We start from the raw sequence: 26,657 nt of genomic DNA, 5'->3' as shown, positions 1-26,657 counted from the left end.
GTGGTATACTAAGAAATATATTTGGTCTTTTTCACTAGGTCCTGGCACAGAGCTCCTAACCCTTAGAATTTCCTGAGTGATACTAAGAATGTCTTTTGTTATTCACAATGAGCCCCTTTAGATCACACCTGAGTTTATGCTAATAAGTGACTTATGGAGGGGCCCCTAGATAGCCTCTGGACAAGGCTGTTCCTCGGAAAGACCAAGTGATGGGAGGATTGGAACTTTCAGCCCCTCATACCAATTTCTGGGGAGAGGAGGATGGGCTGGAGATTGTGTTATAAAAAATTCTTGAATAAGGAGATTCAGAGAGCTTCTAGATTGCTGAGAACATTAAGGTGCTGGGAAGGTGGCACACCTGGTGAGAGACGGAAATTCTGCACAAGCACCCCACCCCCGAAACCTTACCCTATGCATCTCTTCCATTTCACTGTTCCTGAGTTGTATCCTTTGTAATAAACTGGTAAACAGTAAGTAAAGTATTTTCCTGGCGTCTATGAGCCATTCTGACAAATTATCAGACCTGAGGAGGGGGCCATGGAAATCCTCAATTTATAGCTAGTTGGTCAGAAGTATTGGTGGGATCCAAGACTTTTGGCTAGCATTAGAAGTCAGGGCAGTCTTGTGGGCTCTGGGTAGCTGTGGGTTTCTGGGTAGCTGGTGTCAGAATTGAACTGTTGGACACTCAAAATTGGTTGGTGTCAGAAAATATGCCAGAGGACCCAACAATTTACCTTGCTGGGACACAGGTCATCCTGCAGGTATTAGAGCTCTACTCTAAGAAGGCACTTTCCTGGAACTCTTGCAGGATGTAGGAGCACTATGCCTGGAAATGATGACTCAATCTGAATATAGAAATAAAGCCTATATGTTTTGGGTATTCATTATGTCCCAGGCCTGTGCTAAGCAGTTTGATAGCATTGTCTCATTTGATTCTTGCAATGCCCCTGTGAGATAGTACAGATAAAGTGGCCAGAGTAAGTCACTGGAGCTGATCATAGGCTTTCCTTACCATAGACAAGTTAGCACAGTAGGCTGAATGGGAGAGAGGCTGACAGAGCCCCTTGAGTGTCTGAGTATGCTTCTCACCAGTAGCAAGTCTAGTGTGAGGGCTGTCAGCACTCCATCTGTGTTTGGCCTTTTCCCTTCAAGGTTTCCTGAATGCTGCCAGTCAGAGGGTGGCAGGGTTGACTGGGCTGCTGTCCCACTGAGGCCTTTTGCCTCTCTCTTGGATCCAGTGAGTCAACAGGAACTCACTCTCCCTCCTATGCCTGGTCCTGACTTCTGTCCTTAAGGCTAATTGGCTCCATTCATTCATGAACTGAATACCCACCCTGGGCCTGGTTCATTGCAAAGACTGGGCACACAGATGAAAAGGTCTCATCCCTGCTCTCAAGTAACTTACAATCGAACTGGCAGACACACCAAAAAGCAAACAATAATATTATAATACAAGAATCATTTTTAATGGCAGAATATACAAACTACCGTGGAAACACTGGAGGAATACCCAATTCTTGCCTGGGGATTCAGGAAAGGCTACCAGAAGAGCTGGCTTTGAGCTGAGACTCAAAGGATGAGCATATCCCAAGTCTTCCTGATAAGAGCAACCTAGTGTCTGTGGGGCTGTGAAGTAGAGAGCAGAGGCAGTGGGCTTGGGCTGTCTCTCTAGAGGTAGATCTCAACCCCTGGACCCTATGTGAGTCTCATTACTGATCTGTGTTTGTCTTTCTTTGAGTGGAATCCCTGTTTCAGTAGTCAATGTAGTCCATAAATAGACAAGAATACAAGGGATGCCAAGTCTTCTTTGCCAGGGAGGGCCTGGGCCAAAGACACAATTTCTTGCCCTATAATGATTCTAACATACTGAAATAATCTGGGCAGTTCCTGTTAGATCAGTTACCTGTTTAGTGAGGGGGCAGTTAGTTTTGCATGCCTCAATTATATTGACAGCCCTTGATCTCAAGTGACGTCCCTAAGCCCAACTCTTGGCTACCAGGAAGCTGGAGGAAAACGTGTGCAGGGCAAACCTCATTGTCACTACAGGAAAATAACTGTGGATATATCCATGATGACAGGAGTCTCATCTTACACATGGGGTCAGGTTTTAGGATGAGGTGCTGGGAAGTAAAGAGGAAGTAAAAGAGATCAAGCGGTCAGGACCACATTTTGAAGGAAAGCCCCAGAGTGACTCTGTTTTTCCTTTTCAATAGTTAGCTAAGGAACATGGTGGACATAGGGTAGTCAGCACAACTTACTGTTATTTTTACAGACTCGACTCTTGGTGACACACAGCATTCACTTTCTTCCCCAAGTGGATGAGATTGTGGTTTTGGGGAATGGCACCATCATGGAGAAGGGATCCTACAGCACTCTGTTGGCCAAGAAAGGATTGTTTGCTAAGAATCTGAAGACATTCATAAAACAGGCGGGTCCTAAAGATGAGCCCACAGGTATGTAAAGAGGATTGGAACAGGATAGAACGTGGGTAGGGGAGGGGCAGGAGTAGTAAACTACCACTATTTACCTCCTGAGCTGTTCAGTATCGTGAACTAAATTTGGAAATGAGTTATCCAGAGATCCAATATCTGTTCTTTCTGTGTTTTGTGTCTCTGTAAAGAAACTTTATATTTGAGCCAAACTGGGGGATAATCCTGCTCATCTGGTCTCTGCAATGCAATCAAAGGGCACTCTTTAGAGGATGACTGGAGATTTGGGGTGATTAGCCCTTGTGGAAGAGACACCAGTGGCACAAGGGGCCCCCTTTTAGGGAATGCCCTGCTTCTATTGACTCAAGTCACATATTCCACCCCATCTACCCAAATTCATGAAAACCACTTCCTGGACAGCTTTGTAATACCTGGTATTGCGAAACTGTTGATAAGCCCTAACAAAGGGATTTGACTAATACACCAAAAGCCACTGGGTGTTTTGAACCAGAAAAAAAAAATCATGGCAGTTGCATAGTCTCACAGTATGCCACAGGAATAGCCCCTACCCAATACCACCACCACTGGGGTCGCTGATTAGCCCCAGTCAGTGATGGAGCCCTGGTCTCTGGGGTCCTTCCCAAGAACCTGCCAGCAGTAGTCCTGTGCATGGTTCTGGGTATCTGCTTCAGGTAGCAATTATCAGCAGGTCAGGACTGAGAAAGCAAGATCTGGAGGGTACAGGGGCATTCCGAAAGTCAATCAGAAGAGGCAGTAACTACAGAGCCTGCAAGTGGGATCACAGTCAGGCCTTGAAGTCAGGACACGTGATGGTTTAAAACCACAAAAGTCGGAAAGAAAAGCCTAAACCATGAAGTCTGTAAGCATTGGTGGGACAGGGTGGGAACAAAGAATACGATGGTGTGGGCTATAGGGACTGGGACCCAGCCCAGGAAACTGGGGCAGGGATTCCAGCAGAAAGGAAGGGGTCAGAGCTTTCCATCAGTCTTTATGTGCTCCGGGACAGGCCTGGAGAAAACAAAAAGCACCTGCTTGGGGACTGAAGATCTCTAGCAAAGGGCAGTGTCTGATGCTGGATACCCCTGAGTTACTGCTCAGTCAGCCACATCATCATAACCTGGACAGTTTTCTCCTTCTAATTCTAAACTTTTTCTTTCTGATTTGTGTTTCTGAGTTTCTAAGTTCTGTTTATAAACCCCCATGGGTAGAGAGTCCCTTTGAAAAATCCTATCTTTTGTGTACAGAAGACAAAGTTTGCAAAACAGCACATTAAACCCTTGCTCTGGGAAACATTGATAGGCCATTTCTGAGAAGTTGTATAAGCCCCACTGCCTGACGTGCTGTTGTGTCGGTTCTGGGGCTCAAGGTACAGACTACAAGATGGTAGAATAAAGGGAAGGTCAGGAGGGCAAAGGTAACCTGTATCAATATTGGCTCTGTGTATTTCCTAATTAGCTGCCATAACAAAACACTACAAATTGGGTGTCTTAAACAACAGAAATGTATTGTCTCACAGTTCTAGAGGCTAGAAGTCCAAAATCAAGGTGTCAATAAGATTGGTTCCTTCTGAAGCAGTAGGGAAGGATCTATTCCAGGTCTTTCTCCTAGCTTCTGGTGGTTTGCTGGCATTCTTTGGCATCCTTCATATCAATCTCTGCCTTCATCTTCACATGGTGTTATGCTTTATTTGCATTTGTGTCCAAATTTCCCCTTTTTACACGGACATCAGACATATTGGATCAGGGTCCCATGCTAATGGGCCTAATAGAGATGTTCTCTATTTGGTGAGAACTTTTCTTTAGATCTTTAGACATGGTTTCCTGCTGTTCTTTTAATATATTTATCATAGCTGATTTAAGTCATTGTCTGGTAAGTCCAACATCTGTACTTCCTTGAGTACAGTTTCTTTTCACTGCTTTTTTCCTGTATACAGTCCCATACTTTCCTGATTCCTTGTATGTCTCGTAACTCATAACAGAGCGTGGGCTCTGTAGTTTGTGGCACACGGGCTCTAGCTGAGGCGCACGAGCTCAGTAGTGGTGGCATGCAGGCTTAGTTGCCCCACGGCATGTGGATCTTAGTTCCTGGACCAAACCCTGGATCAAACCCGCATCCCCTACATTGGAAGGAAGATTCTCTACCACAGGACCAACAGGGAAGTCCCAACAACACAATTTTTTTTTTAACATCTTTACTGGAGTATAATTGCTTTAAAATGGTGTGTTAGTTTCTGATTTATAACAAAGTGAATCAGCTATATATATACATATATCCCCATATCTCCTCTCTCTTGCGACTGCCTCCCACCCTCCCTATTCCCCCCTCTAGTTAGTCACAAAGCACTGAGCTGATCTGCCTGTGCTATGTGGCTGCTTCTCACTAGCTATCTATTTTACATTTGGTAGTATATATAAGTCCATGCCACTCTCTCACTTCATCCCAGCTTACCCTTCCCCTTCCCTGTGTCCTCAAGTCCATTCTCTAAGTCTGTGTCTTTATTCCTGTCCTCCCCCTAGGTTCTTCATAGCCATTTTTTCTTTTTTTTTAGATTCCATATATATGTGTTAGCATATGGTGTTTGTTTTTCTCTTTCTGACTTACTTCACTCTGTATGACAGACTCTAGGTCCATCCACCTCACTACAAATAACTCAATTTCATTTCTTTTTAGGACTGAGTAATATTGCATTGTGTATATGTGCCACATCTTCTTTATCCATTCATCTGTCAGTGGACACTTAGGTTGCTTCCATGTCCTGGCTATTGTAAACAGAGCTGCAGTGAACGTTGTGGTACATGACTCTTTTTGAATTATGGTTTTCTCAGGGTATATGCCCAGTAGTGGGATTGCTGGGTTGTATGGTAGTTCTATTTTTAGTTTTTTAAGGAACCTCCATACTGTTCTCCATAGTGGTTGTATCAATTTACATTCCCACCAACAGTGCAAGAGGGTTCTCTTTTCTCCACACCCTCTCCAGCATTTACTGTTTGTAGATTTTTTGGATGATGGCCATTCTGACTGGTGTGAGGTGATACCTCATTGTGGTTTTGATTTGTATTTCTCTAATGATTAGTGATGTTGAGCATTCTTTCATGTGTTTGTTGGCAATCTGTATATCTTCTTTGGAGAAATGTCTATCTAGGTCTTCTGCCCATTTCTGGTTTGGGTTGTTTTTTTATCGAGCTGCATGAGCTGCTTGTAAATGTTGGAGATTAATCCTTTGTCAGTTGCTTCGTTTGCAAATATTTTCTCCCATTCTGAGGGTTGTCTTTTGGTCTTGTTTATGGTTTCCTTTGCTGTGCAAAAGCTTTGAAGTTTCATTAGGTCCCATTTGTTTATTTTTGTTTTTATTTCCATTTCTCTAGGAGGTGGGTCAAAAAGGATCTTGCTGTGATTTATGTCATACAGTGTTCTGCCTATGTTTTCCTCTAAGAGTTTTATAGTGTCTGGCCTTACATTTAGGTCTTTAATCCATTTTGAGTTTATTTTTGTGTATGGTGTTTGGAAGTGTTCTAATTCTTTTACACGTAGCAGTCCAGTTTCCCCAGCACCACTTATTGAAGAGGCTGTCTTTTCTCCATTGTATATTCTTGCCTCCTTTATCAAAAATAAGGTGACCATATGTGCGTGGGTCTATCTCCTGGCTTTCTATCCTGTTCCATTGATATATATTTCTGTTTTTGTGCCAGTACCATACTGTCTTGATTACTAAAAACTGGTCATTTTAAATAGTATAACAATTCTGGAAATATGATCTCTCTCCCCTCCATCCTCAACCAGCGTTTGCTTTTGTTGTTCCTCCTGTTTAGTTTCCTGAACTAATTCTGTTAAGTCTACATTCTTTGTCTCATGTGGCCATAGAAGTCCCTGCTTGGTTGGCTTAGTGGTCAGGTAACGATTGGACAGAGATTTCCTCAAGTGCCTGGAACCGATATGTCACTCAGCCTTTGCTGAGGGGCTCTGTGGGGATGGGGGGTGGGGGTGGACATGTCTGTTTAACATGCCAGCAGGCAATTTATAGTTCTGCCTCAGCCTTTTTTCCCTGCTTGCACAGAGTCTGAAGGTAAGCCAGAGGTAAGAGAATAGGACATTCTCAAGTCTTTCTTGGGTTGGCATGTGTGCAACCCTGCACATGTGTATGACATTCTCGATTGCCAGGAATATATTGAAGATATCAAAGCTCCTTATGGATAGCTTATTCCCCAGGTTTTTTTCCTCTTAAGTTCTCGGTCAGTTTCTTCTTTGCCCCAACTGTTATCACTGCCTCAGGCAGCTGTCATGTTAAACAACTACTGCTGATTGTTAGAGCCAACTCCAAGTTAGGTTCAATAAAGACAAGCCCTGTGAATGGAGTTTTCCAGGGAACTGCCAGACACGTCAAATAATGACAATTCTCCAGCAGTGAGGTTTTGAGCATGTTCTGAACCCACTCTGTTCCTTCCAGCAGCTGCTAGGCTGGTGATTTTCATGGCTACAATGATAGTGTGGCTGTTGGTTTTCTAGGCTACAGCAGATCTAAGGAGAGGGGAATAGGAATAGGGTAAATTAAACTATTACAAAACTTACTGGGCTTCCCTGGTGGCGCAGTGGTTGAGTGCCCCCCTGCCGATGCAGGGGACACACGGGTTCATGCCCCGGTCCGGGAAGATCCCACATGCTGCGGAGTGGCTGGGCCCATGAGCCGTGGCCGCTGAGCCTGTGCGTCCGGAGCCTGTGCTTCGCAACGGGAGAGGCCACAACAGTGAGAGGCCCGCGTACCGCAAAAAAACCCAAAAAACATACAAACGAAGAAAGAAACTTACTGTTCTTTCTGAGATTTAGCCATTTTTCTTAAATAAATGCTCCTTGGATTGTTGCAAGCCTTTGGTTAATTTCAAAGTTATGGAAAATTTGATTTTGACAATTTTTGGCCAGTATGCTCACCGCTTTTACAGAGGTACCAACTTCTGGAGGTCATAACTCTACCATTTTCACAGACCAAGCTGTTTTACCTTTTATTTTCAGGATATGTTTTTTTTAAATGCTTTAAATTAATAAAATTTCTCAAATTATTTGAATTTCAAGCAGAACATTTTAAATTTACACTCACCTTTGTAGTCATTTCTGGGGATTATGACTCTTCTGTTTGTCTACTGTAATCCTTAAAAGTTCTTTCCTGCTCCAAATGAACTTACAGGCTTCTGGGAATATTCTCCTTTTTGATCGTTTCTCTTCCAGTGGAATATTAACTCACCTCTCCTTTATCCTGGTATTTTTCAATGAGATGTCCTAATAAACAGTATTTCTGGAGTAAAATATTCCAACCTTTGTGTACATCTGGGATCTCTTATTAAGACCAAAAAGATCAGAAAAGACTTCTCTTCTTGTTCATAGGGCTATGACAGCTCTATGCAGCAATCTCCCTAACCTTTGATGTGTCTCCTAGTCAATGAGGACAGTGAAGAAGATGACTATGGGCTGATGCCCAGTGTGGAGGAAATCCCTGAAGATGTGGCCTCCTTGTCCATGAAAAGAGAGAACAGTCTTCATCGAACATTTAGTCGCAGGTTGGTCATATATTCAGCTGGCAGTCCCCATCAATTCCATAGTTCCACTTGATCATTCTCTTTTTTTCTGTGGACTTTTTCTGAGTGTCCACATGGACGCTCCCAGCTCTTCTTTTGTTTCCGTGCATGTGGAGGAGGGTTGGGGTGGTGTGTTTCCCCCATGACCATCTGCTCTGAAATGCACTTTGATGTGAGCAGAGTGACTGTGACACCTGCTTGCAAGAAGACCCTCGGGACGCATCTACATGCTCAGGAAAGCTTCCCCTCTCAATCTCTCAGTTCTAGGTCCAGTAGCAGGCGTCTGAAGCCCTTAAAAGACTTGAAAACTCGGAATGTGAATATCCTGAAGGAGGAGGAAGAACCAGTGAAAGGGCAAAAACTAATTAAGAAGGAATTCATACAAACTGGAAAGGTAAACACCACAGTAAAAAGTACCATTAGAGGTGATATAAGGCTTGGGATTTGAATATTTTTAAGTTTGATGACTTGAATACATATCTACAGAGGGATATGTCTTTTGTGCTTTGCCAGTCTTTAAATTTGTCATTGAAATGTTAGCAGAGGCTCTGGGCTTTTTATCAAATTGTATTTCCATGAAGGATGACATGTTTCCTGTGAATATCCTCATACTACACTTCATGAGTGTTTGATTCCATTCTGATATGTGGTAAAAACAAAAATGCTTTGAGATACAATTCTGGAAGCCAGAGAACACCAATGTATCAAGCTCATAGCATACAATTCAAATTAATAAAACTTAAAACCAAGCTCTTAAATTTAAGATCTTAACGTAAACATTAATAAAACAAATTCCAAGGTCTGTGGTACAGCCTTATCTGTCCCACTCTGTTTTTATATCTTTTCCTCTTAATTGCATCTAGAAGCTCATTAATAATCTGATGGTTATTTACCCTGCATTATATTTCAGCATTGATTATTGTCATCCTGGCCCAGTACAGAAATGTGATCACAGACTACCAAATTTTGCCACCTGCTATCCACTTTCCGAAGGACTGTACTCCCCCTATGATTGGTATTCTAGATAATTCCTCACCAAAAGCCGCTAGGAACTCTACTAATATTGAGGTGGGGGCTTTGCAGGTGAAGTTCTCCATCTACCTGAAATACCTACAAGCAATAGGATGGTGTTCAATATTCTTCATTATCTTTGGGTTTGTGCTCCATTCCGTGTCTTTTATTGGATCGAACCTCTGGCTCAGTGCTTGGACCCGTGACTCTAAAACCTTCAATAGCACCAACTATCCAGCCTCTCAGAGGGACCTGAGAGTTGGCGTCTATGGAGCTCTGGGATTAGCACAAGGTATGTGTGACGGCTACGGCAGCCATCTCTGAGACAGTCTGTCAGGTCCACGTCCTTTGCCTGGACTCATGAAAAATTTGCTATTATGTCCTGCACAAGTCTTCAGGGATCCCTGTGCATGGTGCTGACTAAACTGGTTCCATTTCCAGGTACGTTTGTGCTCATAGCAAATCTCTGGAGTATCTATGGTTCCGTCCATGCAGCAAACATTCTTCACAAACAGCTGCTGAACAATATCCTTCGAGTACCCATGAGTTTTTTTGACACAACACCCATTGGCCGGATAGTGAACAGGTTTGCTGGTGTAAGTATCTCAAGGGCTGTAAGACGTGTTTATATGCTGAGGATCTTTTTACTTCTGACAGGGAAAGAATTCTCATGTGCCCCTAGGCAACACTGGGCAGTTCCAGTTCTTTGGTCCACTCAGCATGCAGATATTTCTTGAACACCTTGTGTGAGGTCCTAAGGATCCTGGGGTTACAGGGATGAAAAACTCTTTCCCTTTAAGTAGCTCACCATCTAGTGAGGGGGACGGCCAAGGAAGTAAAGGATTATGATAGAATATAGGATAAACCAGTAACAACGATGTGTACAGTGGCATTCTTGGAGTACAAAAGAGTGACAGAGAAAAGAGATACCAGCTGAACCTGGGTGACTGAGGGTGGGAACTGTCAGAAAAGGAGAGACTTAACTTGTAAAAGTTAGCCAGGGAGATGGTGGGGGTAGGGGATGGGTGAGTGGCAGAAGCAGGATGTGAAGAATTGTCCTGCAGAGGGAAAAACACAAGTAAAAGCACTATCACTAGTTGTGACAGTGAATAAAAAAGATAGCAGGACAACCCTTTGCTTGGTTGCTGCCTCCATCCCTGAAACTCCCATCTTTGATGCTTTAAAAATAAGTAAATGAGGTCTGGATTGTGGAATCCTATGATTTTAATGGGGTTCTCCATCGACTGCAGATTCTGGGACCCTTAGCATTCATTCATTCAACATATATTGAGTACCTTCTATGAGCCAAGGACTGTACTAGGCATTGGGATGCTCAGTAAATGCTAAGATCATATAGATGGCTCTCTTCCATAGGCCAGACCAAAGTCATTGATTCTTAATGAACATAAGGTGGAAATTTCAGGAACAGAGGAAACCAGACAATTCTGAATAATATTCAACTATCACCAACAGACTTTTCAGTCTTCTGTTTGTAGAAGAGGGTGCACATTAAAAAAAAAAAAAAGTCTGAGGAGCTCTGAGCCCTTATTTGTTTGGTCTTGGAGCAGACACAGAAAGTCTAGCTCCCAGCCCACAGGCAGGTTCTGGGGACATGGTGACTGCTTCAAAAGTGGGCAGGCCCCCACTTGTCACCTTCCTCTGGAACAAAGATGGTGGGCATGATGTCACTGGAGACAACTTAAATGGGCTTTCTGCTCTTAAATAGAACCTAAAAAAGTACACAATTTTGGATGGGGAGATTTCTCACAGGAATTTTGCAAATGTTGCACACTCTTTTCCGCTGTTGTTTTATATATATATAATTAATCTTCCGAAAAAGAGAACACAGAGATCTTACTGTGACTTACTTAGGCAACAGTAATATTTTGCTGCTTTTGCATGAAAAAGGAAACTGACGTTAATTATACAGTATGTTTTGTGGAGGAGGTGGCTCAGTCCATAAAGGAGAATTAGACCTAGGGTCCTCTGGAGCCGATGACTGAGCCCTTAAGAGGAGATAAAGGAGGGGGTGGAGGAAGGAAAGATGGAGAATCTGTGCCAGGTAAGGGTCAAAATTAATCTACATAGAACTAATAGCTGGTGAGGATTTCTTTTTTTCTTTCAACCCTGGACATACAGTTTTTGCATTCTGATGTGACTGAGCAAATTCCCTGCTGGAACCGAGATGTAAAATGTCATAGGAATTCATTAGCACACCATCTCTCCTTCTTATGTGTCCCTAGGATATCTCCACGGTGGATGACACCCTCCCCACATCTTTGCGCAGCTGGATTTTGTGCTTCCTGGGCATCATCAGCACCCTGGTCATGATCTGCCTGGCCACTCCAGTCTTCATCATCGTCATCATCCCTCTTGGCATCATTTATGTGTCTGTTCAGGTAGGTTTGGAAATGGCTAGGTTTCCTTCCTTCTCTACTCATAAAAGCCCAAGCTCCTTCCTGAGACTCTTGTGTTTATTGCTAGTCACTCTCCCCTCTCCAGCATCTTCGTCATTGAGCCAGATATTAACATACCAAGGAGCCCGTAGGCCACTTTCTGAAGCTGAAGTGTCAGCACTGACGCGTGGGTGGAAGTTCACAGTCAATCTCACCTTAACTGCTGCCCTGCACCCCACAAGTATAAGTGGGGCATATTTATGTTTGGATCCAAGACTACTTTGAGGTTGGCTCTGGACAAAGTCTTGAAGCTCTGTAAGACCCTTCACAATGGTAAGGTAATTGGTTGCTTCTAGAAGAGTTGTGCTAAGGCTGCTTCCTTGGTTGGCTTAGGATTATCTACTTGGAGATGTCCCTCAGCAGGAGCCCAGTCTCTTTTCAGGGCAGGTCTCCTTTCCCTGGGGTGTCTGTGGGTGGCTTAGGCTCAATTCCAGTGTGTTCTTGAGGACACAGCTTAAGAGCCAAGCCTCACAGAAAAACTAGAGCAAGTGTAAGGGCCTCCATGACCATGATAAAAACTGATGAGGGGAGGGAAGCTGTGGAGAGAATTCTTGTTCCACCATTTACCTTTGGGATGAATTGATCACCTTGAGAAAACAATTCTGAAGCGCTTCAGTCAAGGGCAGACTTGTGGCCTGTGGTAAGTTGACACCGCCTGGTGTTTGTGTTGAGTTCCTCAGGAACATCGTCATCTTTGTCAGTAACAAACCAACAAATAAGAGGCAGGATCTTTGAGGAAATTTCCAGGTATAACATTTTGAATTCTGACTCTCAAATGCCCAGTTCTTCCCTAGTTTCAACAAATCCTCTTGGAATCTAGTAGCACCACTACCCCACCCCACTGAACCTCCCCCTCAGCCTGCGCTATTACATCCAGTTCCAGTTCTTAGACCCTCAGCATTCCATATACCTCCAAACGACCTTTACCTTCACACACTGTCAAAGCACAATTTTGGTCACTTACCTGATTCTATTCAATGTTTATCAAAACCTTGGCATACCTTTCTTGGACCATTTACTGCCTATCTCCCCTTTCCACACCCCGTGGTTCCCAGCAGCATTTATAAAATCTTTTAGGACTGTTTTTCTAACCACTACAAAACTGTCATTTAGACAATATGTGCAGATTCTTGGGACCATACGAATTAGGCTGACAGAACTCCTTACGTGGTTTGAAAACGCCAACCTCTAGGGCTGAGGTGTGGTGTCCTCACTTTCGTGCTCCTGTTCCCTCCAACCCCAGATCTTCCCAGCATCTTCTTCCTCTGAGCCTCTCTCATTTCTCCTCTAATCAGAGATGAGACCAGAGCCGCTTCTCTGTTCAGATGTGAGCTGTGGCCTCAACGTAAAGAATACTGGGCCACGGCCATGAAGGAAGAGGTACAGCATACGTGATATGATTGTATGACTGAGTCTTCATTTTTTTGGGTCCAGATATTTTATGTGGCTACTTCCCGCCAGCTGAGACGACTGGACTCTGTCACCAGGTCCCCAATCTACTCTCACTTTAGCGAGACTGTGTCAGGTTTGTCTGTTATCCGTGCTTTTGAGCACCAGGAGCGATTTCTAAAGCACAATGAGATGGTGACGGACGCCAACCAGAAATGTGTCTTTTCCTGGATTATCTCCAACAGGTGAGGCTGCCCCTGGATATTCACCCAAATATGTGCTTTGGGGTTCTGCACTTTTGACATTAGCTGTGGGAGGGCAGGCATGGCCAGTGTTGTGAAATTCACTCTTGCCAAACACACCTGTCATGGGAGTAGAGAGGAGAAAACATGAGCTTTGGAGTCAGAGACTGGGGGTCCCTCTGTCTGCTCTGCCACTTACCAAGCTGGGTGAACTGTCTTGACCCCTCTCAGGAAAATCTCATTTTCTTTGTTTGTACAATGGCTGGAACACAACCTACCACACAGGCTTATTGAGGAAGTCACATGACATCTGTGAGCATTTGATAACCCAGATACTGTTCACGTGCTGGGTGAACTGGATATTCTCTGTTTGCTTCCCTGAGAATGGATGTGAGATTCTCCATGGGCAGGACACTCTTTGTAGGGTGGTGAAAGAAGCAGAGGTTGGAGGGAGGAAAGCTGGGAAATTTTAGGCAAAATCAGTGATGACAGAAATGAAAAGCTCACATCCTGTGAGGTGAATCCAAAAAGGGTGAGCATTCTTCATTTCTCCAGCTTCTCCCTGGCAAGAAGTCATGTGTCCTTGGAGGAGGAAGGTCTTTTTTCAGGAAGTGAAAACTCTTGAGTGGCTTCTACACTGTCTTGCCGTGTGAAGGGCAGGCTAATGATGCTTAGTATTATCTGGAACATGGAGAGGTCAGAAATTTGATTGTAAAGATATTTTATATCTTCGATACTTTCCAAGAAGGAAACAGGCATAAGAGTCAATTTTCTGTTGGACCCCCATTATAGAATATGTATCATATTTATTTGTACACGTGCTAGAAATATTCAAATTTAGTTAAATACATTTTACTTGGAAAGTCAGTTTTCATAAATTACATCAATCTACATACTATTCAGTTTTCTACAAAGCCCAACATACCTCCCTGTCATCAGCTCACACCTAATTTCCCTCCACCTCCAGCTTCTTCTCTACCTTTTTAAAATCATGAAATCAGACAGGGTACATTGAACCTTCCTGTGGTGATTTCTTTCTAACCTTACATTTGGATTCTTCATGCCATTGTTTCCCATGCCTAATCAAAAGAACTCACTTGGAACATTTGTTAAAAGGCAGATTCCTAAAACCCATTCCCTGAATCTCCTGGGGAAGAGTCCAGGAGTTTTTTGCATGAATTTTGTGTATTATTAACAATTGCCATCAGATGATTCTTATGATTTGGCAAGTTTGGGAGACATTGAACTATATATAGGATTCCCTTAGTTTAGCAAACTCTTCTAGTACCTTTTAAAATGCAATTTATTTTCTAAAATCCAATTTAAAAGATTTTAGGAACACATGGCATAGTCAAATTGAGACACCTCCTAAGAACGCAGCCCTACCAACTCAAGCCCTCTGAGAATGTTCTAGGAACACCTAGGTTGCTGGGTAAGGTAGGGAAGTGGACACCTCTCAGTGACATCTTTCTCTGGTTCTGTTGCCCTCCAGGTGGCTTGCAGTTCGTCTGGAGCTGATTGGGAACCTGATCATCTTCTTTTCATCCTTGATGATGGTTATTTATAGAGATACCCTAAGTGGGGACACTGTGGGCTTTGTTCTGTCCAATGCACTCAATGTGAGTCTGAAGGCTGGGAGTTTGGTTGAATTAATGCATTATTCTTAAATGGAGTCTAGGGTATACCGTGGAGTCTGTGCTCTTGATTCCTTTCTAGATCCAGAGGGACCAGGGGAGACTGAGGTTCAAACCCTGGCTCCATCTCTTACTAATTGTGTAACCCATGGACAGGCTCCTTTCCCTTTCTAAGTAGGCACCAGTGTCATCTGGGTAACTGGACATAAATTTTGTTGCCCTGGGTAGTTAAGGCAGCAATCTCAGATGATTCAATCTAATAGTTTCCTGTCTCTTTGCTTGATTATAATCAAAAGAGAAAATAAATGAGTTTCTATTATAATGCAGCAGTAACCAGAAAGTCTTCTGAACAAATAACTTCTATGTTTATTTTGTTAAATCACAGAATAATTGGAGTTAATTTTAATAAAGAATATAGAGTCTAACAGAACTATATAATGCATCCCCCATTTGACTAAGGGATAGATATCAGATGTTATTTCCTACCACTCAGCCACTTTCCTACCACTGGCACTATGGTAAATGTTTAATGAATGATACTCATTTAATGAGTCATTTGGCCATCTTTTGTGGACTCTTTCTGAACTAATATATTGGGGGTCTGCATAGCTACCAGCAGGCTCTATATGGTGCTATTTTCAGTTGGCATTAATAAGGCCCAAGGCAATCATGGTGGGACACCCAAAAGGACTCTTTCATTTACCAGAATCACTGGGTTCCTTGTGCCACTGCCCTTTCATCCCCTCATTTCTAAGCTTATTAACCTAGGACAGATGGGGCAAAGAGCTGGAGAACTATTATACTGAACCAAAACAAAAACATTCAAATATCAACAATTCATATGGTCCAGCCTTCACCAAATGGTTACTTGTAGTCCCCAGCCTCCTGTGCTCTCCCTCTCTCTAATCACCATGTGCTCTACAAAGATTCCCTGTGTGTATGTGCCAGGACTACATTTTTGCCTGAAAAAAAGCTTGCACGTGAGAAGCTTGCCTCTGAGTAACCCACGGATTCCCTGGACTCTGGCCCAGATCATGACAATCATCCTCCTAGTGGTTAGATGTTATCTCTGTAATGGCAGGAAGGCACCTGGAGTTTATTGAGGTAACAGAGGACAAGGGTCCATGTGGACGTCCCACCTTGAGGGCTGGGTTCTCAGTGGAGCTGTTGTTGAGAGCAGAGGTGGCAGCTATTTGGAAGGCCTTCTCCTACCCTGTGTCTTTCCTTATGCTTTCCCCATTGGTAGAATGCCACCCCTAACCCCTAAGGGCTTACAGGCAGAGACCCGCACCAAGAGCCAGCCTCTCCAGCCTCAGCCTTGGCCCTAGGCCACTCCAAGCTAGTAGTGCCTTTCCTGTGAGCACCACACAGTTGAGCACTTGATTGTCCTCCCACCATTCAATGCACTGGCCTCATTTCCTCCCCCAAGGAGGGTGGATTGTCTCTTATACTTTTCCTTCCTCTCTTGTAGAGCCCGGCATAGTGCTGGGTGCAGAGTAGGCACTAGATTGACCTTGTGGTTTAACTGGTTGGGTTGGTTTCTAAGCCTGAGATGATCCTTAGTCTTCCAGTTTTTCTGTAGATCACACAAACCCTGAACTGGCTAGTGAGGATGACGTCAGAAATAGAGACCAACATTGTGGCTGTTGAGCGAATAAATGAGTACATAAACGTGGAAAATGAGGTAAGGAGGAATCAGAGGAAGCCAGGGACAAGGTCAAAAAAAAAAAAAAAAAAAAAGCCACCGCTTTGAGAATGCATCTTCACCTATCTAGAGATTTCACATGGGGTCATAAAGGTTCTCTGGAAGTTTCCCTTGCTCTAACTGAAAGAACCTAATTTCTTGAAACCTAAAATAGGTAATGGTTTGGGAGAAGTCAGGTCTTGGGATGCACCAAGTTAAATGGTGGCTTCATTCTGGAGATGCACAGAACAACCTCATGGGATAGGGTTTCTTTAATTGAATAAGGTAGGACCCTTCTGGAAGTACCAGTCTAGTTCAGTCTATTCAATGCAGATGTTCACGGGTGGCTGGCACACTGCTACCCTGTTCTGTGACATGAGTCCTGTGGGGACTGTTGAGCGAGCTGTCACCGTGTAAAGCACTCTTCTTCCTGTCGCCTTGCCAGGCACCATGGGTGACTGATAAGAGGCCTCCAGAAGGCTGGCCCAGCAAAGGGGAGATCCAGTTTAGCAACTACCAAGTACGGTATCGGCCTGAGCTGGATCTGGTACTGAAAGGGATCACTTGTGACATTAAGAGCACGGAGAAGGTAGGTGGAGCTGAAGAAAGGCCTGGGTGAGTCCTTGTGAACACAGAGGTGGAGAGCAGTGGACTCTGGGCTTTCATTAATCTGGTGGAAGTGAGAGGGTTGGGGTGCTTCCTCTGCCCTGGGGAGGTGTAGGGACACAGCGCCACCACCAGAGGGCAGGATATCCACACAGGGTCAAACAGACTTAAGCCTGTAAGGGCTCTCTTGCTCAGCCCTCCCCTATCTCCCTGTCCCGCATCCTCTCCTCCTGTGGCTGACTGGGCTCATTTCCTGTAAGCGCCAAGGCTTGTAGAGGGGAAGTCAGGAAGCACTGGCCTGGGGAAGGAACTGGTGGGAACAGCTGTGTGGAGGTTTGTCCCTGCAGAGACAATGGCCCAGTTCTCCCTCTGGTCTGCAAAGTCCTGGTATGGTTTTCTTGTTCTCTGAGGACTTGGGGTCTGATGCAGGGCCAAAAAAATGTCTGGGTACTGATGCTCAGGTCCAGGTCAGGGTCTGCTTCTCAGACCTGATGGCAGACCCAATCCTTCCCTTCTCCTCACTTTTATTTTTATTTTTTATTTTTATTTTTTTTGCTGTACGCGGGCCTCTCACTGCTGTGGCCTCTCCCGTTGCGGAGCACAGGCTCCGGACACACAGGTTCCGCGGCCATGGCTCGCGGGCCCAGCCGCTCCGCGGCATGTGGGATCTTCCGGGATCGGGGCACGAACCCGTGTCCCCTGCATCGGCAGGCGGACTCTCAACCACTGCGCCACCATGGAAGCCCTCTCCTCACTTTTAACAAGGATTAAAAAAAAAAAATCTATAATTTCCAAGAATAATTGCAACAGATGTGTACATTTCCAGCAGTCAATGTAGTTCTCAGCAAGCAACAAGTTAGGAGGCAGGATGGGGAAAGCCATCCTTTTCTGACATCCAGGTATGTTTTCCCCACCAAAACCAATATCAGTTTAACATCTTAGAGATGAAGTAGCCAGGCACTGTCTTTTTCCACCTGTGATTATGAATGTCCCTGGCTAAATTGTTGCCCTCAATAATTACATGGTGAACATGCAAAGGAACTGTATTTACAGATTGGCGTGGTGGGCAGGACAGGAGCTGGGAAATCATCCCTGACAAACAGCCTTTTCAGAATCCTAGAGGCTGCAGGAGGCCAGATCACCATTGATGGGGTAGATATTGCTTCCATTGGGCTACACGATCTCCGAGAGAAACTGACCATCATCCCACAGGTGAGCTGTAGGACATACTCTGTCACATGCAGCTTGTTCTACAGGAAACATGTGCATCTTCTTCTTGATGTGTGTTCATTTGGTGGCGTCATTTCTGCTGTCTACCTGGGATACCTAAGCTAGTTCCCTAAGACACACTGCTTCCAGAACTTACAAAATAAGTTTTACATTTTTTGGTAATATGCTTGTGACTGTCAGTTTCTAACCAGTAGGTGGCAGCAACACAGCAGAAGTCAAATGGAGCAGATGATTATTTAGCATTTCTATAGCCCATCAAGGTTCGCAGGACCTTTGCAATCAGCATTAGCAGTTTTGCTGCTGAAGCTTGAAACTATTAAGCTTTGTACTCCCCATTTGATATGGTTAAAAGAGAGGAGAGGGAATCTGTGGCAGTTTTTTACCAATAAGCGGAATGGTTAGTGCATCAGCAAGAAAGTCTTCCCTGCAGCTTCCTCTCCGGACCCTTCCAAACAAGGACTGCCCTGGAGGCTCTCGGGGTATGTGGGTCCTCAGAACCTGTCCTCTGCTTGCTGCAGCCAAGTCTCTGGGGTGGCTTTGGTCTGTCTGGTGTTTGCTCCCTTTGTTACACTCTTTTCTCCAGCCTCTTCAAGAGCGTAAGAAATTCTTCTCTTGTAACTATATGACCCCTTCCCCTGCCTGCCCCTGATCCCTCCACCTCCAAACCATGAGTTTGCATTTGGGGGTGTGGGACGTTACTCTCAACTTTTTAAGGGATGCTGAGGCAAATCTGGAAATCCATAAATGAATTTCAGAATGAAAAACAACAATACCAAGGACTTCTCTTAATGCTGTGTTTAGCTCCCCGTGTTTAGCTCAAAGCCTTCAGCGGGGAAATCTTGGAGAAGCTGGACTACTAACTAACCAGCTTTCCATCTCAGACCAGTCCTGCTCACTTTCTTGGCCACAAAGAATTACTGTTTCCTTTTCTTTGTTAAAAAAATTTTAAATATATATATGTGTATATGTATATATTAAAAGCCAGATGTTTATTCTTTTATTTATTAAAAAAAAATTTAATTTTATTTTTGGCTGCATTGTTGCATGGGGGCTTTCTCTAATTGTGGTGAGCGGGGGCTACTCTTCATTGCGGTGTGCAGGCTTCTCATTGCGGTGGCTTCTCTTGTTGCGGGGCACAGGCTCTAGGCGCATGGGCTGCAGTAGTTGGTGGCTCATGGGCTCACTAGTTGTGGCTCACGGGCTCTAGAGCACAGGCTCAGTAGTTTTGGCGCACGGGCTTAGTTGCTCCACAGCCATGTGGGATCTTCCCGGGCCAGGGCTCAAACCCATGTCACCTGAAGTGGCAGGCGGATTCTTAACCACTGAGCCACCAGGGAAGTCCTTACTGGTTCCTTTTCTGACATTAGCCCCAGTAACTCCCTCGTCCCTTGACTTGCAGGATCCCATCCTGTTCTCTGGGAGCCTGAGGATGAATCTAGATCCTTTTAACAACTACTCAGACGAGGAGATTTGGAAGGCCTTGGAGCTTGCTCACCTCAAATCTTTCGTGGACGGCCTGCAAGCTGGGTTGTCCTACGAAGTGACAGAGAGCGGTGACAACCTGAGGTAATGTTTCATAACCCACTTCCCCCACAGGCTGTGGAGGAGGCGAGGGGACCACTACTTTTGTTACTCATGCATGGTGGCGCCTGGCATCAAAGAATTTTCACTCTCCAGGTCTAATTCCTAATGCATAAAACGAACCTGTTGTGAAGATTAAAATAGATGTGAGTGTGCTTGGAAACTCTTGAAAAACTTTGTCAGTAAACATACCCTCACAGGACATTACACACATGAGCTTGCAGATCCCACCGTTGTGCGGGTTTTCAGCTGCACTCTGCAATCAGGCTGAAAACAATCCCCATGCCTGGTCCAGCCCCAGAGAGTCTGATGTAATTGGTATGTGGCATTGCTGGAGATGGGAGTTCTAAAGGATCCCCAGGGGTTGTTACAGGCACCTCAGTTTGAGAAGCCCTGATCTAAGGAGCACGTGGATGATGGAGATGTGCTGTCCGTAGGGTCCTTGGAACACCATAAACCAGCACAAAGACTCTTTTGGCTTCACAGTTCTTGTTACCTTTTCAAAGTGTTTCCTCATATGTTGACACTTCACATTTTCTGTCAGTTAACAAGTTGGCCTGGCATTTTCCCTACAACAACCTCTTTTTTCCCTCCACACACTGATGGTCAGCTCTCAGTCAGAGCTGGTGGCTCAGGGGCCGGCCTTGCTGCAGCCCTGGTGTCTTCAGAGTGGTGGGCAGGGCATGGGTCATTAGCAGTTGGAGCTCAGAAGGGAAGGCTCACAGTAGCTCAATTAATGGACCCGCTGCTCTGTCTTCACCTGGGAGCTTGTTATAAATGCAGAATCTCAGGCTCTATCCTACTATTCAGAATCCGCCCTTTAGCAAGAGTCCCAGGTAATTTGTGTGCACATTACAGCATGAGATGCACTGCCTAGAAGGTTGAGTCTTAAGTAGGCTGCACGTTAGAATCACTTGGGAAACTTAAAGTCCCAGTGCCCAGGCTGTACCCCAGACCGGTTGAATCAGGGCCCCGGGTGATTTCAGTGTGTAGCCCCAGGGAACACTTGTGAGCCTTGGTAGAGAACACCAGCATGTTTGTTTTCCCTCAGCGACAGATCTAGGAACTAGCAGGACTGAAGCAGGTCTTCAGGCCTATTAAAAAGGCCAAACATTCAGTCAACATATATTGAGCACCTACTGGAAATAGAGGAAAATGCTATAGACCCATCCATGCCCTCCTAGCACTTACAGTGTGATGGAGAAGACACACCTCGTGTGAGTAAATTCTGTGCAGTAAATGCTGCAGGTGTGCAGGGCCATGTGGGCAGGATGTGATAGGGGCCTAAGAACAGAATCACACCATCCTCTATGAATGCTGGGAGAAACTTACCTGGCATTACCAGCGCCTTGATTTCAGACCTGGTGGGCTGTTGAAACCTAAAATTCTCTGATCAGAGACTGGAGATCAGTCAGCTTCGGGAGAGTCAGCAGCTGAAAGCCAAATTGATGCCTCAGCAACAGCTTGTTACTATGAAGTCCAACTGAACCAGGTGGGAGTTGGGAAGCGTTAAGTAAATAGTTTTTCAGTGTCTCTGTTCTTACATTACAGAGAAAAACTGGAAGTTCATCTTGGGTGACTTCTCATCTCTTGCATAAATTTTCTTAGAATTACAGAACTTTAGCCACCCCCTGTTTAATACGTTCCCTAATGGCCACAGCAGGAAAGAGCAATTCCAAATTCACGAATATTTCCTCCACATCATTTCCCAAAGGTTCTTTATGTAAGTAAGAAGTCCAGCCTTCATTACTGGCTTTTAAGCAATTTAAAGTGATTTGCATTTTACAGGCATATTCAAATTCCACAAACATTGCATCTCCCACCAAGACATCACGTTCTTTAGACAGCAACTGTTTCTAATCAAGGGAGAAGGCCGTGAACAAATAATTAGCCTTGAGACTAGAATTACACATAACAAATGGATTTGCTAAGGCCACTAAGAAATGCCACTGGGGCATTCTCATGCGGTTTCACCCTATACTAATGGTGTCAGGTCAAATACTGCAGAAGTGGTGTACTGAGATATCATTGTAGCTAAATGCAAAGCACTATTCCGGGGCTAGTATTTTCCAAACTTGTTAAACATGAAAATCTCCTGGGGTGTATTCAAAATACAGGTTCCTAGGCTCCTCCCCATTCTGACTGAGAGCAGGGCCCAGAAATAGGAATTTTTAAATTAAGTACCTGCAGTGGGTCTTCCAACTAATTGAGAAAGTTTGGCAAACATTGCCCTTGGTAACAATAAACAGCTAGTGGAAGAGGCTAAGGCATTCTAGGGGAATTTGGAAGTGTGGGTTTTGAAAGTCTGATCTGGAACATGAAATCTGCCCCTCCAACCCCCAACCCAGGTTATTCCTTGGTCCTTAGGGGCTAATGCTTTGTTTCTTCCACTGGCTTCAGCATAGGGCAAAGGCAGCTACTGTGCCTGGCCAGGGCTCTGCTTCAGAAATCCAAGATTCTGATCATGGACGAGGCCACTGCTGCAGTGGATCTAGAGACAGATCGCCTCATCCAGACAACCATCCAAACTGAGTTCTCCCACTGCACGACCATCACCATTGCCCACAGGCTGCACACCATCATGGACAGTGACAAGTGAGTGGGGGGAGAGAGCTTGATAGTCACGGCTTAACCTGTTGTCAACAGCGATAGCCTCAGCCGTGAGGTCTCTTTACAGAAGGTTTAACTACCATCATTTTATTGATGAAAAAATGGAGGCTGAGAGATTGCAAGTAATTTGCCCAAAATTATACATCAAGCTAATGAAGGCCAATAGGGTTAAGGGAACTGTCTTGAAGGTAAAATGGGAAACACTATTAACTGAGTATGGGGGGTGGAGGCCCAAGCCAGGAGTGGTATATATATTGCTCCATAGAGCTTCCCAACTAAGCTGGGTCTCAGCTGCTTCCCCTGTAAACAGAAGCGTTCTGTTCCTTCTAACTCTGACAATCTGACAATTCAAAAAGGGGGGGGGGGTCAGTAATCTTAAAACTGAAGAGAATAGGCTCCATTTTTTGACCAAGGGGAAGGCTCCCTTTTTAAATCAATGTATCCTTAAACAATGTGTATCCTTAAAAAAAAGAAAAAAAGAAAAAAACTTACGTAAATAGTATAAGAATATACGCAGTATAAGTCTATTTTCAGTATTCCACATGGAATCCATGTTGATGCAGATAGCCGCAGTTCAGTCATTCTCGCTGCGTTGTAGCCTGGTATGAATAAACATATTGTTATCGTATTGGTCACCTGGACCCGCGCTGGTGTCCTAGCCTAGAGACCCCTTGTCTTGGCCAGGGAGCTTCTTTGTCCGCTCAGATTCGCACAGCCAATAACAAAACCGATGCTAAGACTTTCCAGCACAAGCTTTATTCAATGGCCAAAGAATGGAGAAGTGGGAATTAGTTCACAAATCAACTTTCTCAACCCGATTTGGGCGGAGACATCATTTATATAGGAGGGTTGAAGGGAAAAGGGAGGGAATTGGAAAGAGTGGGAGGAATATTTATGACTAATCTGAGAAGAGGGGTGTGGTTTGGACAGGAACTGATGCAACCCTCCTTTTCAGTCCTTGTCTGGGCTTTTCCGGTTGTTGTCGTGGCAACTGTCCATATCATGGTGCTGGTAAGCGTGTCATTTAGCATGCTAATATATTACAGTGAGCATAATGAGGCCCAAGGTCTACTGGAAATCAAACCTTCCACCACCTTGGGTCTAGTTTGTTCTAACCAGTTCTTGTTTTTCTCTTTGCAGCTTCCTCCTGAAACTTAGATGTGAGCACTTGGTTTCCATTTGAGGGAGGGGCAGGGGTATGATTCTGGGGCAACAGCCTTGGTAACAATATTGAGACTTAGTTCTGGTTATTATAAATGCCAAGGTTTGAGACACTGCTTTCTAAGACTTCTTTCTTTTTTGTTTCAGGGTAATGGTCCTAGACAATGGGAAGATTGTAGAGTATGGCAGCCCTGAAGAACTGCTGAAAAACACTGGTCCCTTTTATTTTATGGCCCAGGAAGCTGGCATTGAAAATACGAACTGCACAGCATTCTGACAGCAAGTCTTACAGGTTAGGGAAGGACTATTAGGATCATTCCTTATTTTTTGTGAAGCATATCATACATATAAAAGGGTGTGTAAAATGTATGTTTTAAATAAGGATCGTAAGTGAACACCCACGTCCCTTCCAACCAAGATTTTTTTTAATGAGTATTACCAGCTACATCAGAACCCGATCGACTTTGATTGTACCTCCTTGCTACCCACCCCCCACAAAAAGCACCACCATCCTAATTTTTGTGATAATTATTCCTTTGCTTTTTGTTTGTTTTACCACTTTCCTTAAACAACATGTACCATTTTTTTAGCTTATGTGAATGGCCTGACTCATACTGCATGTATTCTTCTATGACTTCTTTTGTTCAATATTATATTTGAGATTCATCCACGTCGATGCGTGAGACTGGTTCATTCTCACTGCTCTGTAGTACAGCAGTGTGTGAAAACGCCAATTTATCCAATTTAGGTTGGTCAGCAGTGGGGTTATTTCCAGGCTTTGTTGTTTTTCCCTGTTATGAACAGTACTGCTATGAATATTCTGGTACATAACTCCTAAGATACATGTGTAAGAGTTTCTTTAGGCATAATGTAAAGGAATGGGAGGTGTGCATATGTTTAAATGCATATAGTAGGTAACGCCAAACTGTTAATGCCAATTCAAAACATTTTTGTCAATCTGATGAGTATGAATTGGTATCTCCTTGAGGTTTTTAAATGTATAGTTCCCTGGTTACCGTTGAGGTTTCCGTATGCGGTGTCTGCTGGTTCTTGTTCACAGTGCTTTATTTCCTTGGATACCTTGTGAATGTTTACCTTAAGTTGCTCAATCTCCTTAGCATTTTTTTAAAAAACTGAAGTATAGCTGATTTGCAATACTGTGTTAGCATTTTACCTGTGGACATTCTTTGAGGACTGAGTTGAATCTGAGCTCTCTTAAGAGGAATTGTGAAAGCTTCTGCCTGCCACCTGGGGGCATTACCCAGAACCAATTTGAATTAAATACTTCACTAAGGGGTTTCAAACTTTACAGTTAGTGGGACTTCAGACCACAGTCCTGTGCGAGAGCCAGCTTGTGGTTTACAGAATCTCAAGGGAGCTTCTTCCCCTTGATCCAGCAGCAGGTTGGAGATGGATGTGTGGCCTTGTTGACTCCTTCCGCGTGGCGGGGTTTATTCTTCACTTACTTGTATGCCACAGTACAGCCCTTTCAGGCTCGGTTCGTCAGAGGGTCTCCTTGTAGCTTCTCCATCTTTGGCAAGCCTCGGCTTTCTCTCTTGCCTCAGATTCCTCTGTTGTCCACAAAGGTCAAGGTCTCCAGGTTTCAGAAGTCACCCTAAGCCTTGACCCTTCTTCTCTTTCCAGGTTTTTTTGTGTCACATCATTTTGGGTTCAGCGTATTCATTACCTCCATTTCAGTGATGCAGTTATGAATGATTTTTATTTATTCATCACTGTAGCTATTTGTTGAATCAGATGCTCAGAGACTTAAACTTCCTAAATGAGGGGCTTACACAGCTGCAAGGCAGGATGAGGAAGGGACTTGTTTCCTCCTATTTGCTCTATTCCCATCAGCATCACTCTAGCAATGTTGGTTTCCCTGAAGTGGCAGTTTTTCCAATACTCACAAAACCAGTGTGGTCTTGCCAGCACCAGCGGAGCAGCACCCCCTTCTGGGAAGTCTGGGTTTCAGTTTCAGTTTTAGTGACGCCAGCCTCTTCCCTTTTGTTCCTGTGGCCCTAACTGTGATGTTTGCTTTTGCCCTTGCTAGCTCTCTCATACTTGTTTTCCTTTGGCCCTTTCTTCAGTGCCTATTTAATGATTCTTTATATTGTTCTGTTAAAATAACCTGTGGTTTTTGTCTCCTGACTAACCGAATAGATACAACCTTGGAGATAATCCAGTTCAAGTCCCTTATTTTTCAGATAAGCACCAGACTGAGAATGGTTATATGATATCCGGAGTCAAAACATGAGTGTTTATGGCAGAGCCAGGGCCAGAAACCAACTTCCTGATTTGATCTAACGATTTCTTCTTTTTCCTATAATGGGAGAGGGTTTTCAATCTACCTTCTCCTGTGGATGCAGAAGAAGAGAGGGGAAGTGGTATCTTTTTCTCAGTAGCGATGACTCAGACATCCAGTGAAGGTGGAGGGAACCAGAAGCAGCCTGGATCCAAAACTTTGATGACTCCTCCCCTCCAGATCTTCTGTTGGCCCAGGACCCGGGTAACCCAATCCACACTATAGACCACTTACAACATGATTGCTCTTTCCTACTTTCCTTCTGAGGTCCTCTTCGCTGCTTATCCTTGAAGCATTAAGATGTCCCTATGTTTCTGTCCTTGACCCCCCAGTTCCTCTATGTTTTCTCTGTAATAGATTTCATACACCCTTGTGATTTCAACCTCTACACATACGATTCTCATTTCTAGCCTCTTCCTCTGCTCTAGTTTTGAGATTCATATATTCAGTTGTTTCTGGTATTATCACCTGGATAACCTTCAGGTGTCTGACATGCAAATCACCCTACTTTGACAGACCTGTCCTTTTTTTTTTATAGAGCAGGTTCTTATTAGTCATCAATTTTATACACATCACTGTATACATGTCAATCCCAATGGCCCAATTCATCACACCACCACTACCACCCCACCACTTTCCCTGCTTGGTGTCCATAGGGTTGTTCTCTACATCTGTATCTCAATTTTTGCCCTGCAAACCAGTTCATCTATACAATTTTTCTAGGTTCCATATCTGTG

The 26,657-nt window shown here is 44.2% G+C and overlaps 1 protein-coding gene across 1 annotated transcript in view; it reads left to right on the top strand.

Moving 5' to 3' along the window:
• The window catches only part of ABCC2 (ATP binding cassette subfamily C member 2), a 76,909-nt gene extending 52,621 nt beyond the window's left edge, over window positions 1-24,288 (top strand). Inside the window, exons 19-32 of the mRNA XM_060100904.1 lie at window positions 2,273-2,453; window positions 7,876-7,996; window positions 8,276-8,408; window positions 9,098-9,317; window positions 9,467-9,621; window positions 11,269-11,424; window positions 12,916-13,115; window positions 14,605-14,731; window positions 16,329-16,430; window positions 16,876-17,019; window positions 18,090-18,248; window positions 19,666-19,832; window positions 22,248-22,442; window positions 23,766-24,288. Of these exons, the coding sequence (XP_059956887.1) occupies window positions 2,273-2,453; window positions 7,876-7,996; window positions 8,276-8,408; window positions 9,098-9,317; window positions 9,467-9,621; window positions 11,269-11,424; window positions 12,916-13,115; window positions 14,605-14,731; window positions 16,329-16,430; window positions 16,876-17,019; window positions 18,090-18,248; window positions 19,666-19,832; window positions 22,248-22,442; window positions 23,766-23,895 (2,190 nt within the window). The 3' untranslated portion in view covers window positions 23,896-24,288. The remainder of the gene's footprint in view (window positions 1-2,272; window positions 2,454-7,875; window positions 7,997-8,275; window positions 8,409-9,097; window positions 9,318-9,466; window positions 9,622-11,268; window positions 11,425-12,915; window positions 13,116-14,604; window positions 14,732-16,328; window positions 16,431-16,875; window positions 17,020-18,089; window positions 18,249-19,665; window positions 19,833-22,247; window positions 22,443-23,765) is intronic.
• Window positions 24,289-26,657: the final 2,369 nt, after the last annotated feature.

Source organism: Mesoplodon densirostris, chromosome 1 (assembly GCF_025265405.1).
Source record: "Mesoplodon densirostris isolate mMesDen1 chromosome 1, mMesDen1 primary haplotype, whole genome shotgun sequence".
In the NCBI taxonomy this organism is placed as follows: domain Eukaryota; kingdom Metazoa; phylum Chordata; class Mammalia; order Artiodactyla; family Ziphiidae; genus Mesoplodon; species Mesoplodon densirostris.
Note: the sequence above shows the minus strand (reverse complement) of the source record. Positions and strands in the feature narration are given on the sequence as shown.